At 42.9% G+C, this 14511-nt stretch overlaps 1 protein-coding gene and 1 long non-coding RNA gene across 4 annotated transcripts in view; one reads left to right on the top strand and one right to left on the bottom strand.

Annotated features, from left to right (window-relative positions):
• The window catches only part of galnt2 (UDP-N-acetyl-alpha-D-galactosamine:polypeptide N-acetylgalactosaminyltransferase 2), a 44316-nt gene that overhangs the window by 16109 nt on the left and 13696 nt on the right, over positions 1 to 14511 (top strand). For 2 of the 3 annotated variants that reach the window (XM_052064257.1, XM_052064256.1), the window contains exons 2-3: positions 8484 to 8565; positions 12719 to 12872. In XM_052064257.1, coding sequence (XP_051920217.1) covers positions 8484 to 8565; positions 12719 to 12872 — 236 coding nt within the window. Of the gene's footprint in view, positions 1 to 8483; positions 8566 to 9932; positions 10067 to 12718; positions 12873 to 14511 lie in introns of all 3 variants that reach the window. The other variant, XM_052064258.1, reaches the window with a different exon arrangement.
• Positions 1 to 14511, bottom strand: part of LOC127599982 (uncharacterized) — a 37799-nt gene that overhangs the window by 15608 nt on the left and 7680 nt on the right. The gene's annotated exons all lie outside the window — the stretch shown is intronic.

The following is a 14511-nucleotide window of genomic DNA, read 5'->3' as shown; positions in this document are numbered from 1 at the left end:
CGAGTTTTTTTATGCCTCGGATTATGACCGAAAATCAGTTCTCGACCAAACTGAACGCACTTGAATGCACCACTTGACTCCTCTCACCTTCCTGACACGAGGAAGTGACACTTCTTTGTGTAGCATTCCATTGTGAGCCGATGTGTTCAATAAAGATTTTTTTTTTTTAAAGAGCGTGGTTTCGGTTTTCGAACAGCCTTCTGGAACGGATTATGGTCAAAAACCGAAGTATGCCTGTATTCTTTTTGGCGCCATCTAGTAGAATCGAGGTTGTGTTGTTCAGGTTTGTACATTGCCTCTGCTTTTTCTTCTGTGTTTTGAGATGTTTGTGTGCGGAAAAGGTTTATATTTTTACATTATTTTTTTTATATTCTATACTAATTTATTATATAATAATTGTAAAAATGAAGCTGACTACTACACTGATCTTTTTGTCAAGTCAAGTCAACTGTATTTATAGAGCACTTTTTTTGGGGGGGGCGTAACCCTGGCGATATACAAGGGTTCATTCACTGTACTGTCCCAGTTAATACTCTTAACCAACATCATGTGAAGAGGGTTTGCTGTGAATAATTTAAGAACTGAAGACAGTCGTCGATGTAATAGGAGTTCATGATTGTGTACATTCTTGATGCATGACTTTGATTCTTTATTATTCTCTCCATTTTTTTGTGCTTGGCCTATATCTTGTGACATCGGTATATGCAATTACAAATTCCATTGAGGTGTGTGTGCGGCATTCTTATTTTTTTGTTTGGTTTTTGGTGTTAGGTCCCATGATCCTTACGAGAGTTCAGTAAAGTCTTCTTTTCCAATAAGCAACTTGTGATCAGAGATTAAGGGAACGACATAACTGCAGGGTGTTTAGGTTAGGGGAATAACACAGTCAAATTGGGAATGAGGTCACACTGAAGCCATACTGAAGTATGTCACATACACTTTCAAAGGGTGGGATTGTACAAAATTTTACACCAACATTTTTATGTGCACCCAAATTTGACATGTCTTGATCAATCGGGTATTGCTCTGTACGTTTGAGGCACATTTTTATTTTGAGTCACTGCGGTAAGCAAACACAAATGTTCAATTGTAAAGCCCGGTCCAAAGAGGCCGTAAGAATAATTTTATGCGCTTGTTGAAATCGAAAAGTCCTCACAAGCTCCCATTTTTTTCACTGTCGCTCTCCAACCAGTCCTGGCAGAAGTAGCGGCATGGTTGCAAACCACCTCTGTTTGACTCTGTTTGCTTTGGTTACGATAAACACTGTTGTATTCAGACATTATTGAGTTTTGAATTGGTGTACACTGCAATTGGCTGGCTGGCAAGTTGTAAAGAGTGTACCCCCGCCTCTTGCCCAAAGTCCGCTGGGGTAGTCTCCAGCTCTCCCGTGACCCAAAGAAGGTCAACCAGTTTGGCCATAAATCTGACAAGATTGTGGCCACATGGGTGAATTACTGGAAGTACTCCACAGACATTGATCATAAGTTTTATCACAAGGTATACAGAACAGTAAGGACGGACAACCTTTCATGCCCATTCACACCGTCACCGATTGGGAATTCGCAAGCTGCCTGGAACTCAGGCAAATTAACCACAACACTGTTGGAAGTTGCATCAACATTTTTTTTAATGTACAATTTAGTTGGATTTATTTATTAACCTACATTACACCGTCAAGTGTGTCTAACTCCACATAAACTGAATGACCGAACAGTCAGAGAGAATATCAGTCAAATGAGATGCTTGCATCATATTGCATCTTTAAGAAATCACCCATGAAACTGCATAATATTCTTCTGACCAATTTGACCACTTTCTTTTACTTAACAGGAAGTCAATATCAGGTAAATATGACCCTTGTCCTTGCTCTTGTCGGCATGTGTGCATTGCGGGGTACAGCTTGGGTTGGAGGTTATAGTCGACGAAACAGCCACGGCCGGAAAAGTCATGAATGCAAACTGGCGGCATCCAAATGTTTGTGTGCACGCGAAAGCTCTTGGCTTCTCTCTGAGTTAATCTGTCATCAACTGTGATCAGATTATCGTGGATTATATACACTGACCATTAGCGGATGAACACACACACTTGCTCACGCACACACATGCACGCTCATCTACACAGCGTGTGTGTAACCTTCCCGAACACACGAATGTTTCTGGGGCCTCATGCACACATACAAATATGAGCTGACACTGGCGAGAGCGCTCTCTCTCTCTCTCTCTCTCTCTCTCTCTCTCTCTCTCTCTCGCTCTCTCGCTCTCTCGCTCTCTCGCTCTCTCGCTCTCTCCATCTTTCGCTCTATCTCTCGCTCTCTTTTTCTCTCTCACACACTCTCAAGCATGCATGCATGCATGTCGTGATGTGTTGGAGGATTTTACATTTATCCTATTAGCCAAGCAGCAGGTGTGAGAACACCCAGCAAACATCCTTCACTTGGCATGAAATGGACTAGGGCTATTAATTGCACCTGGTTGAATTGTGCTTTCATACAATACGTGGCAGGTACTACTACTGTATTACTATTTGTATACAATTTCTCACTGCTCATATTAGTATAATAATTGTTAAACTATCCAGCTTTTATTTTTCTGTCTCAACTCCATGCGTCGAGGTAGAGGGCCGATAGTCTCTCTGAGTTTCTGTTCAAGGTTTCTTCCTTGGGGCGCGTTCTCACAAGCACCCTTCAGTCCAGTTGAACACTGATTAGTTTTTCCTCTTTGGTGCTGCTCGTTTGGTCAGATGTGAACACCGTAATACTTTGGTATGGCCTTCATCAACTGGTCACCTCTTTTTGGGTGCATTTCCAAATGTGTTTGCCTGTGGCGCAAAGGACAGAAATGGATCAGGTTTGCAAATTTGTTGTGGTTTATTAAAACTAAAACAAAGCGGTCTTAAACCCGCTCTATGAAAATGTGTTGTTAAGTTCTATTTTAGCATTCGATTTTTTTAACTCTTCTGATTTTTCTAATTCATATAATGTCTGCAAAATAATAATTTTGTCATTGCTTGCGTGCACTCCTGTTCAAGTTTTGACATGAGTCACCAATGCACTCATTCATAGTGGATGTAAAATGTATAAAAGAAACATGGCAGTGTTATTTAGATTTGAATTAAGGCCATTGTAGTTGCTTCTGGCTGTAAATTAAATATTTAAATTGTTTTGTGTCAGTGTGTGCACTTTGTTAGTCGTGGTGCTTTGATACGGGGCAGGTTCTTGTCACATTGAGACATTATTGTTCTGGAACTGTCATGTTTCATTTTATGTCTGCCCGTGTCACAGCAAGGCCCAAATTCATGCATTTCCTAAGCGGATAGGACACATTCAGGCCTGAGTCTTGACGGTGACCAAAAGCAGTGTTGAGCTCAATGAGAGAAAACAAGTGAAAGCCTTTTTAAAGCCAAAAGAGAACAGAAATAAAAGGATGGAAAAGGCAGGTCAGTATCATTCAACCATCTATGAATTATACTGAGTTATATAAAAATTGTTTTGCCCGCCATTGCAACAGCCCATGTTTCAAGGACCGAAAACTGCAGACATAAAAAAAATAAAATCAGGTTGTAAAATCCATCATACGAATGAAATAATATTACTCCAGCATTTGTTCTGTAAGTTATATCCACAATAGCTTTTGGAGAGGCGATTATGCCCACGTGTCCACTAAAGTGCTCAACTGTTTCTCATTTTCATTTTTAAAGTCCTCAGCTGTGAATCGCAAAGATTTGTGGTTGTAATCTGAAAATAGGAATCTTGCGGAGTGTATTCAATTCATCGAGTTTGTGTGTCCCTTGGGAAAGGTTGTACTTTATGAGGCACTCTTTCAGCCATCCATCGGTCATCGGGAGCAAACAATATCGTTATACGAAGGACTTATTTGTGTCAGTTTTCAATCCAACCCATGTTCCTCCAGCTACCTAATGTGAACTTGTGACTAATTCACAATTGGGTCTTACCATATATACCTAACGTAAATTAAAATGTATTATGCTCATGATTGCAGTCTAATTCTAGTGTTGGAAATCAATTAGGTATGTTTGGTGCCTGGCTCAGGGGCACACCACTCGAAGTTACCAAGTAGACTAGCATATCTCCAACATTTACTTGCCATTTTCATTTGTCCAAAGTGCAAATTGAACCGTGAAAATTGAAATTCAGTGGTGCATACAACTGTCAATACCAATTAAATATGACATCATTCTGCTTGCAACGGAGCCCAATCTTAAGATTGAAGACTTGAGTTCTGCTTTTGCCTCTTTGGGTTACCTTTCTGTGTTTTGTGCCCTGACGCTGTGCTCTCCAAAGTCTCTGAAAATTAGTTTTTCCTTGAGTCCCCCGGAGCGCCTTGAAAGAGGTTCAGATGATTATCTAAGAGTACGTCATTTGAAATGAGTGAAACAACATTTTCTGCCTTTGAACTACAGTAAAACATAAAAACTAAACACTCTTTGACGGCGTGTATGGTGACACTGGAATATTATCACCTGTGAAGGCAACACCTCAGAGTCGCTGATGTTGTAGTAGTACTCTTACCTGACCTTGGTGCAGCCAGTGCAGATTCGCTTCCCACTCATTGACGGTGTGAATGGTTGTCCGCCTCTCTATGTATTGCCGTGTAATTCTCCTTATGCCCAAAGTGAGCCGAGATCAACCTTCCCACTACCTGAAAAGGGCCCTGCGGTATAGAAACTGATAGCTATGTTAGGTGTACATCTGTACTGCACTGACAAAACTAGGTGGAATTAAATCTTAAATCCTTGTTGTTAAAAACAGTCTTTTTGTATTACTTCTGATCACATATTTGCAGAACAGATTATTCTTGCACGGCCCATTTTTAATAATTTATAATGACTTAAGGTTCTAATGATGTGCTAGCATGATTTAAGGGACTTTCCAACTTGGCTGGACCCCCCCCCCCCCCCCCCCCCCCCTTAAAATGTCCAGTGGTTAGAAAATTCTATTTCACTGTGACATCACTTTTGTTCCACTGATGTTGCCCACTTGGCTCTGTTGAAAGGACCCCATGCGTTAGCTATTAAACTGCTACTGGAAGCCACACTTGTATGGCGTGCATTGGATGCTGCCAATAAGTCCAGATGCTAATTGGGTGGTATTTTCATTGGGAGGGTGTGTTCACATGAGCACTCTTAGATACCACTGTTCTCGTGTGTACAGCCAGTGAGCTGCAAGACTTGTTAAGAATCAGTTGACAGTGTTTTGGTAGGGCTGGATGACGCTCAGAAATAAGAACATGGGATGTAATAAACCGATTGACTCAAGTGTTGGCGGGGAGGGAAAGCCATTTGGCAAACTTCAGTAGCTGATGTCTGTCATCTTAAGCGGCTATGAAATAATTTACAGCGGTGTCACAGAGCCACAATGAAGGATGTCAGCCCATCTAAATCTGCATTTACTCCAGATGGGACACTGGGTGGCAGGGGGCGTGGATCAAATGTCGGAATGATTGTACAGCATTCGTTTTTATTGAGAAAAGGCAATAATGGTGTCATAATTTTATGTTACATGATGTTGTCTCTTGAAAATTTCATGTCACCTTATGTAAGTGTATTTATTTCCACCGTCATTTGCTATATGTACAAAAGTATCGGTTGCACCTGGATTTTTGCACCGATGTGAATGCGAATTGGAAAAAGGAAGAAAAACGCAATTGGTCCGCCCCTTTGCAGTTATAAATGCTTCCACTCCTCTGGGAGGTCTTTTTGCAATATTTTGTCATCTGTGGAAATTTTGTATTTCAATGCAGAAAACTGACACTGGCTTCTGATAAGGAAAAATCCGGATACTGTCCTCTGGCGTCACTAAAAGTATTAAACCAAATTTGGTTATGTGGTCAGTGAAATAGTTATGTAGACATGTAGTCGTGCCTTGAGGTATGAATTTAATTTGTAACGCAAAACACTTAAAATATATTTCCCCATTTATTAAAATGAATGGAAATGCCATCAACCAGTTACAGCATTCTTCAAAAACATGAGAAAAGAAAAAGTATTTGTAAAGATTTTTTTTGTAAGAAAAACAACGATTAATATTACTGTCATTAAAATGTAATGAATTAAACTGTTGTTGCAATCTTTTTACTTCAGTTCAATGGACATTATGCTGCTTCTTCCAGTGTGTGTCCCTTGGCCACCTGGAGGCAGTATAATATCTAAATGGACATACAGTGGGACCCCACAGATTTTTAATGGGTGACCATTGTCAAATGGGTCCCTTGTATCTCGCGTCACTATATCTTCTCTGTGTAAACGTATTCTGTATAATGCGCCATGTAAATTGATCAGGGTTGCCTAAAAAGATGATTTGTTGTCAGGCCTGCTGACCATCAATGATTTGCCCATCAACAAATCCAATACAATTGCATCTTATATCTTTCAACAAAACTGTACCCACAAAGACGGAAGCACACAATGGTCGAAAATGTCTCAAAAATGAAATAAGGGGATCTCTCCCTCACTATAAAATGTCTGAAAATGATGACTGAATGGAAGGAATTAATGAGCTCAGACACACTGTTTCTGATGGATTAGTCTTGTAAATGGCTCTCGATCTTCATCTCTGAAGATTCAATATGAGGAGACATAAAGGCAAAAGATTTCATAAAGGGAATGACATCTTTTCAGTGGCAGATACTTTATCTGAATGAACGTTTTTCTTCTTTGTCCACAGAATATGTATTTACACAGAAAGGTATGAAAGCAACAGATTCTCAGAAGACCCCTGCTAACCAAATTGTTGCATGCCGTTCCCTGAAGTCTAGACTTCTAATAGTCCTGTCTCACATTGCATTGATTCAGTGGCTTTAAACGTTACATTAGATTAAGTGCTTGGATGACTCATGACCACAATAGCTAAATCTTTTCCTTTCTAGATTGACTGACATTTTTATAAGTTGTGCTCCCCTCAGTGAGTCGTCACCTTACTGTGGTGGAGGGGCTTGTGTGTCCCAATGATCCTAGGAGCTAAGTTGTCTGGGGCTTTATGCCCCTGGCAGGGTCACCCATGGCAAACAGGTTCTAGGTGAGGGGCCAGACAAATCACGGCTCAAAGACCCCTTATGATGAGAAAAATATATGGACCAAAGTTTCCCTTGCCCGGACGCGGCTCACCGGGGCCCCCCTCTGGAGCCAGGCCTGGAGGTGGGGCTCGTTGGCAAGCGCCTGGTAGCCGGGCCTACACCCATGGGCCCGGCCGGGCACAGCCCGAAGAGGCAACGTGGGTCCCCCTTCACATGGGCTCACCACCCATGAGAGGGGCCAAAGGGGTCGGGTGCAATGAGAGCTGGGCGGCAGCCAAAGGCGGGAATCCTTGGCTGCAGAAGCTAGCTCTTGGGACATGGAATGTCACCTCTCTGGCAGGGAAGGAGCCCGAGCTGGTGTGTGAGGCAGAGAATTTCTGACTCGATATAGTCGGACTTGCCTCCACACAGCCTGGGTTCTGGTACCAGTTCTCTCGAGGACTCTCTTCCACTCTGGAGTTGCTCACGGTGAGAGGCGCAGAGCAGGTGTGGGCATACTCATTGCCCCCGGCTCAGTGCCTGTACATTGGGGTTCACACCGGTAGACGAGAGGGTTGCCTCCCTCCGCCTTCGGGTGGGTGGACGGTGGCAGACCCAAACGTATAGTGAGTGCTGTTGGCTCCTTCAAACAGGGCTCTCCAACTCTCACTGGAGCGTTTTGCAGCCGAGTGTGAAGCGGTTGGGATGAAGATCAGCGCCTCCAAATCTGAAACCATGGTCCTCAGTCGGAAAAAGGTGGAGCGCCCCCTCCGGGCAGTCGGGGAGGAGATCTTGCCTCAAGTGGAGGAGTTCAAGTATCTTGGGGTCTTGTTCACGAGTGGGGGCAGGAGGGAGCGGGAGATCGACAGGCGGATCGGTGCAGCATCTGCTGTGATGCGGACGTTGTATCGGTCTGTCGTGGTGAAGAAGGAGCTGAGCCAAGCTGGGCGAAGCTCTCAATTTACCGGTCGATCTACGTTCTAACCCTCATCTATGGTCACGAGCTATGGGTCGTGACCGAAAGAACGAGATCCCGGTTACAAGCGGCCGAAATGAGTTTTCTCCGCAGGGTGTCCGGGCTCTCCCTTAGAGATAAGGTGAGAAGCTCGGTCATCCGGGAGGGGCTCCGAGTCGAGCCGCTTCTCCTCCACATCGAGAGGAGCCAGATGAGGTGGCTTGGGCATCTGATTCGGATGCCTCCTGAGCGCCTCCCTGGTGAGGTGTTCCGGGCATGTCCCACCGGGAGGAGACCCTGAGGAAGACCCAGGACACGCTGGAGAGACTATGTCACCCAGCTGGCCTGGGAACGTCTCGGTATCCCCCGGGGAGAGCTGGAAGAAGTAGCTAGGGAGAGGGAAGTCTGGGCTTCCCTGCTAAAGCTGTTGCCCGCGCGACCCATAGATGATGGATGGATGGATAAGTTGTGCTCAAAATATAAAGTATATACTGTATATATATATTTTTTTCTTTCAGGATGACTGGGACTCGAGCGACGCGTCCCGCCGACACAGAGCTCATAACACCGATGACAAGACTCAGGAAGTTTTGCCGCCTGGTAAGAATCTTATTCGTAATGCATCACAGTTATGCCGATATATTTTTGGTCAAAATGTTCAAAGAGGGGGTTATAACTACGAATGCAGAATCTTGCGTGACTACGGTCAATTCCACCAGGTATTCTCCAGTTGGATGTAGGATCTGGATCATTTCACCCAAATTATTTCAGAACTTTCTGTCAAAGATTTAGTTCATAAACCAATGCCCAAAATTGGGAGGACTTCGAATTTCACAAAAAGGTCATGGATGTTTGTTAAAATTTCAAATCAAATTACACTTGGACATTGGAATGGACTGATTGAGAATTGCTGGACAGTGGGACCGAAAGGAGAAGCTCCTTTCGGACTGAGACCTAAATGTGCTCAAAGATCGCCCTGGAGCTTATTAGAGTTTCTCCCCCAAGTGCTACTTTTTGTACATTTTATTCATTTGTATTTCCCCCATTTGTGCATGAAGTCTTGTGACAGTACATTTTCAAAAGACGTGTAATTTTAATTTCATTGCTTCTGAACAGCGGCGCATGCATCACGAAATGCATAAAGCCGACATTCCAGTTCTCCATAGGGTGCTATAATTACACTGGAAAACACAATTTTGGTTGAGTTTGGTATGACAGCTGTTTTCAACTCTGTCATCTTGTCCAGACTCTCCAACTGTTTTTAAAGATTAAAAAATAAATATTCTGCAATCCTTCAAGTCCATCAAAGTAATCGCGGCAGTATTTGAAGGCGTCATCGGATTGTCCTGTTGCTGTCTTTAAATGAATCCATCTTGAGCGACATTCTTTGACCCGCCCTGAGCCAACTGGCTTTGTCAAGCACAGTGCAGGCCCTGTGGTTTGCCCATGTGGCAAAAAGTTTCAGGGCGTCAGATAACAGGCCTATTTTCAAGATAATTTGCTGGCTTTATATTTAAATAATGTATTCAATATGATTGACTAAAAGAAAAAAACTTCACTCACTCATTTTGTACAAGTTATTTGATATTATTCCAACAAAGGTTGTAGTGCATAGCATGTACCCTTATTTAATTTAGGAGTAAAATCAGGTTACGGGGGGGTCTGCCATATCTAACTACATCCAGTTGTTGGAGTTTGTAGTTGTGGTTTAACAATAGAAATTGTAAGATAAATACATCCCAGCTGTGTCTAGAAAGCAAATGTATCTCCAGTGTTCTGGCAAACCAAATCATTTCCTCCTTCAAAAGTAATTGATCAGTCGTACATGTTTCCGATCCTCTTCGACCTTCGCGTTACATCAACTAGTAACAGAAAAGACAATCCATTTCACTTGGCAGTCCAATGGTTGAAATTCCAATGCGAAATGTCCGCAAACCCAACTATGCATCTCCACCCACTGTTTCCAGAAACAACATCTGAATCCAAAAGCAGAGCAGATTGAAAAAGTCATAGCTGAGCGACTTGTCATGCAGTTCTCGTCAGGGGCCTTGCTCGGATCTGTCGCCCCTCCATCCCACACAGTCCGTGTGACCCATGAAAAGTTGAGTGCATGCATCTGATTGATTCATGAGTGGAAATGGATTCCAATTTGACGAGAGAAGTGGGAGGCTTTACAACTTCGGGGTGCCTTTATTCATCACCCTGGCAGTTTAGCCTATCATAACACTAGCACTTATATCCCCAAGATATTTCGAGGACAAGCAGGAGGAGAGTTGACAGAGTAAGGGTGGAAAAGAATGTGTTTAAAAAATCTTTGAAAAAAAATGTTAAATGCATGGAGAGCAATAAGTGTGCATGGGTTGTCTTGGTGACTGTGCACCGCCCATTTTAAAAATCGAAAGGGGGGCACTTAATAGATTTTGTGTTATAATAAGTGCATTTAAATTGAACCTTTGGAAAATGAACACCTTTTAGCAACCGCTTGGAGAAGAAATCCCCTGCTGCTTTTTAAACAGTCCCAGTCTGCCTTCTTTTCATTCCACATGGATTTCTTAATTCACTAGCAGTTGCCTTAAGGGCCAGAAATAGTTTTCGTCATTTCTTGTTGCGTTTGTTCAGTTCTCCAACCTCAATCAATCGTCTCTAAAAACAATAGTACACGATTTTTCATTTCACCACACATTTAAACAATTATTTTAAATTTGAGATTTTTGAACAGATATTGTCATCCTTTAACGTCAAACAATAAAAAGAGCAATGTTGAGCTTATTTTTAGTTTGGAGTGACTCTAAAGACACATAGTGGTGTGTTGGAATGGAGTGAATTGAGTGGGTTGGTGGGGTTCCACTGGATGGCTCTGGAATGGTTACTCGGGGGAGTCCTGTCTGCCATGCACCATCAGTATGACAACACCACAGCATCGTGGGATTTCCAGAAAATACTGCAGCCAACACAGACAGACAGTCAGAAGAGGCTAAGAGTGGAAAGAGCTCAGTGAGCAAGAGGCCAAGGGAGAGAAGTGCAGACTGTTCAAACTGTCCATTATTCAACAGTGGAAAAAATAAATCCAGACATGCACACCACAAGCCAATTCTATAGGGGAAGCACTCGAAAATATGGGCTCATGGGTGGGTGGGAGGGGTGGGGGGGGGGGGGTGTTATTCCTTTCACATGAATGAGAGAGATTGTGGACATCTAATCGAGCATGTCAGCCCTGAAAGCGAGTCTGTGTGATGTGATATTATGTACATTACAGTTCAGTCTGCATTAAGTTTGTATGAAATGGTAAAACCTAATCAGGTTTGTGTTTGCACGTGGGTGTGTAAGCGGGATGGTGACAAACAATGAACAACGAGAAATTGCCTTGATCAATTGGGGCTGGTGTCAGCAGGGTCGATGTGTAATTCAACATGTTAAAATAAGGCCGGTAGAGGCCCGATACCAATCTCACGTAATGGTACTCACTCCTTCATAGTCACTGTATTTATTTGGCACCTTCTGCCACCTTTTTATTTGATGGCGTACTTCCCCAAACCGTACGATGCAGCTCGGTGGAGATAGAATATACTTAAAACTTCCAGGCGGATTTAAAGATGGAAGAAACTCAACTTATTTGGGAAACAAAATAAAGAAGAAACATTCATGGTTGCCATGGAGCCCCAAGATCAGCAAGGACATCATGTTGCCGTGTCTCAGCCGCGTCACTTTGCACTCACAGGCTGATCACTGTGAGCCCCATCTAGTTAACATGCGAGACACATACACATCCTGTCAAGTTAGACACATGCACTCGTTTCGGTTGTCACCTCTGATCCTCGTCAGCGTTCCCTTCTCTCGTTGTCTCCGCCTGCCATTCCATGCACTCTCCTCCGCAGACAGATAGTATAATCTCACAGTGCCATACGCTTAAAACAAGTCATTAGCATTGCGGCGGCGTTCAGCTAATTAGCCGTGTCTCAGTGGTCGTGATTAACTGGGAAATCAAACCTTTTTCTCGGTTTAGCGATCTTGGTAACCCAGGCAACGTCTTTTTGATTGTTTGCAGGTTTTTCAACTCGCACATTATCACGACAGTGTATTCAGGGTTTTTTTTTCTCTCTCTCTCTGTTTATGAGTAAAAAATATTTTACAGAAGCTAAGCAGCTTTCTTTTCAGACAGCTCTAAAGTCTTCTTGCATCAACCTTGCCACATTTTATATTCCAACTTTACAATGGATGTAGAATATATAACGGGAATCCCCGTTCTAGCCGAGACACATTTGTGACGACTCAGAATTCTTGGAGGTTAAAATGATTTGGAAATGTTGAATTTATTCGACGTGTTTCACAAAGCGGAACTCAGAATTTAAACAGTGACTTTAAAACTCATGCTTACCAGTACTGCTTCTTTCCTGACAACTAACCTTAGAATACGCAGAACTCCTGTTTCTGTGTTAATGTCAGTTTGGGAAGTATACTGCTGTCCCAAATTGTCGCTGTTCAGGCCACCCACGAGTTGAAACAACAATGCCTGTGCCCTTTGCTACTGAGTTGTGTGATTCGTTTATTGCCCATTACGCCAAGACGTTCAATCAACAATAATCTCACATAATTGCCAGATTCCTCAACGATCGATCAGCAAGTTATTATGCACCATGCCTATATCTGAACAAATTAGCCGTTAACCACCCTTGTCAATAGTCCCCATAGAGTGGCAATCAAGCACAGCAGTTTTTTTGTGCTTATTACTGTATTTGTTTCTGTCTGTGTCCAGGTAAAGTCCGCTGGCAGGACTTCGACCAAGATCTGTATGTTGGAGCTACAGTGGTCCGACCAGGTCAGGACCCATATGCCAGAAACAAGTTCAACCAGGTGGAGAGCGATAAGCTCCGTATGGACAGAGCTGTACCGGATACTAGACATGACCAGTATGTATTATCATTTTTCACTGATGTAGACACAAACACACATCCACACAAGCATAATCTTTTGTTTAAGATCCACGTTTCACCTCTTCACACTTTTTCATGTGTAACTACAGTGTGCAAGCTTTTCCCCATGTCTGTTTGACTAATTTGTCCCACAATGATAAGATCCGATGGAAACGCGCTCTATTTTAGTGGTGTCGATCAAATGAACCGACACCAGGAAGTAGCAGCAGGTTCCAAGCACACTTCACAGTGAGCAATCCTTCCACTTGTAATGGCGAGTGAGAGGATATCCGTATAATAGGGGACAATCACATGTGGAGTCATATCGGTTGCATTTTACTTATAAAGCACCAATTAACAGCACAGGTTTTCTACTGGCATTTTTTTTGTACGGCAAAATTTGCATGGGTAAGACCACACCTTAAACCCAAACCAACACCTCAGCTATATTTTGGCAACAGCGATAGAGGAACTCGTACATCCTTCTATTTATTGGACCTTTTTTTAACTCATCCATTCATTTTCTTCTGCTCATCCTGTTCAGGGTCTCGGGTAAATTGGAACCTTTCCAAAATGGCATTTGGCTAGAGGCAGGTTAATCCCCTGTTTGGTTGTCAGCCAATTACAGGCCACACATAGAGAGAATCAATAATATGTCGATACACCCCTGCTCAAGTGCTAGGTTTGAATGATTTAAAAAAAATAGTTTTTATACATCACAGAAAGCTGACATTTGAACAGGAGTATGTGTACTTTTAAAATGCACTGTAGACAAACAACTCTTCACACATTTATTTTGAGGAGGGGAGGGGAAGAGGTGGATCCACACAAGCATAGGGGGAAACATACAAACTTCACACAGAAAGGCAGACTTTCTAACCCTTTTAGAGAATAGGAGAATCGGTAACCAAATATGCCACAGTGTGTATTTACAGTATTATATGGAGTGCAAATCTGTTAGTAAAGAATTGACCACTGCCTGTCATTATTCTGTCTTGGCTGAGGTCTTCTAAGTGCCCTTGTAGTCTCAAAATAAACGCAGCCATCCTTTTTGTTTCCTGGCCTTGCTTCAATTTGCTCTTCAGACAGATGTTAGTTGTGCTCTTCAACTTTAAATACATCAAGTTTTTCACAGCCCCGCTGTTGTCACACTGGAGGCAAAACACATTTGCTTTGATCGCTCTCCTTGAAGTCATTCCATTACAGCAGAAGGATTAGCATCTGTTTTATTGCTTCTCTGCTTCACCAACCCATTGTACTTCATTTGATAACATTTTCCTGGTGATGCTGATCTTGCTTTAATAGCTCATTAAGCGAACGCTATGAGCTCTCTATGTTTGCTGCCAACACTCACCCCTGTCTATTCATCAGAGAGGTTTTATTTTTGCACTTCCAGTCCGGCCACACAAACGCGCCGTTAAGTCTTTTTGAGAGTGACAGCGGTCATGCCTCACTGATGCGCTGACCTGACGTTCCTAGCTTAATCCATTAGCCTACTAAAAGAGTAGGCATGCGTCTCATATTGATTTGGCAGTGTTCTGTCAGTTTGCCCAGCACGCAGGCGCTCTCGACGGTGAACGGGCAAAAAGACGGAAGCTAGGGTCTCCCCAGCCCAGGGACTCATTTGCGATTTTCA

Source organism: Hippocampus zosterae, chromosome 4, assembly GCF_025434085.1.
Source record: "Hippocampus zosterae strain Florida chromosome 4, ASM2543408v3, whole genome shotgun sequence".
Lineage (NCBI taxonomy): Eukaryota > Metazoa > Chordata > Actinopteri > Syngnathiformes > Syngnathidae > Hippocampus > Hippocampus zosterae.
The sequence above is the reverse complement of the archived record's forward strand: the minus strand, read 5'-3'. Positions and strand labels throughout refer to the sequence as shown.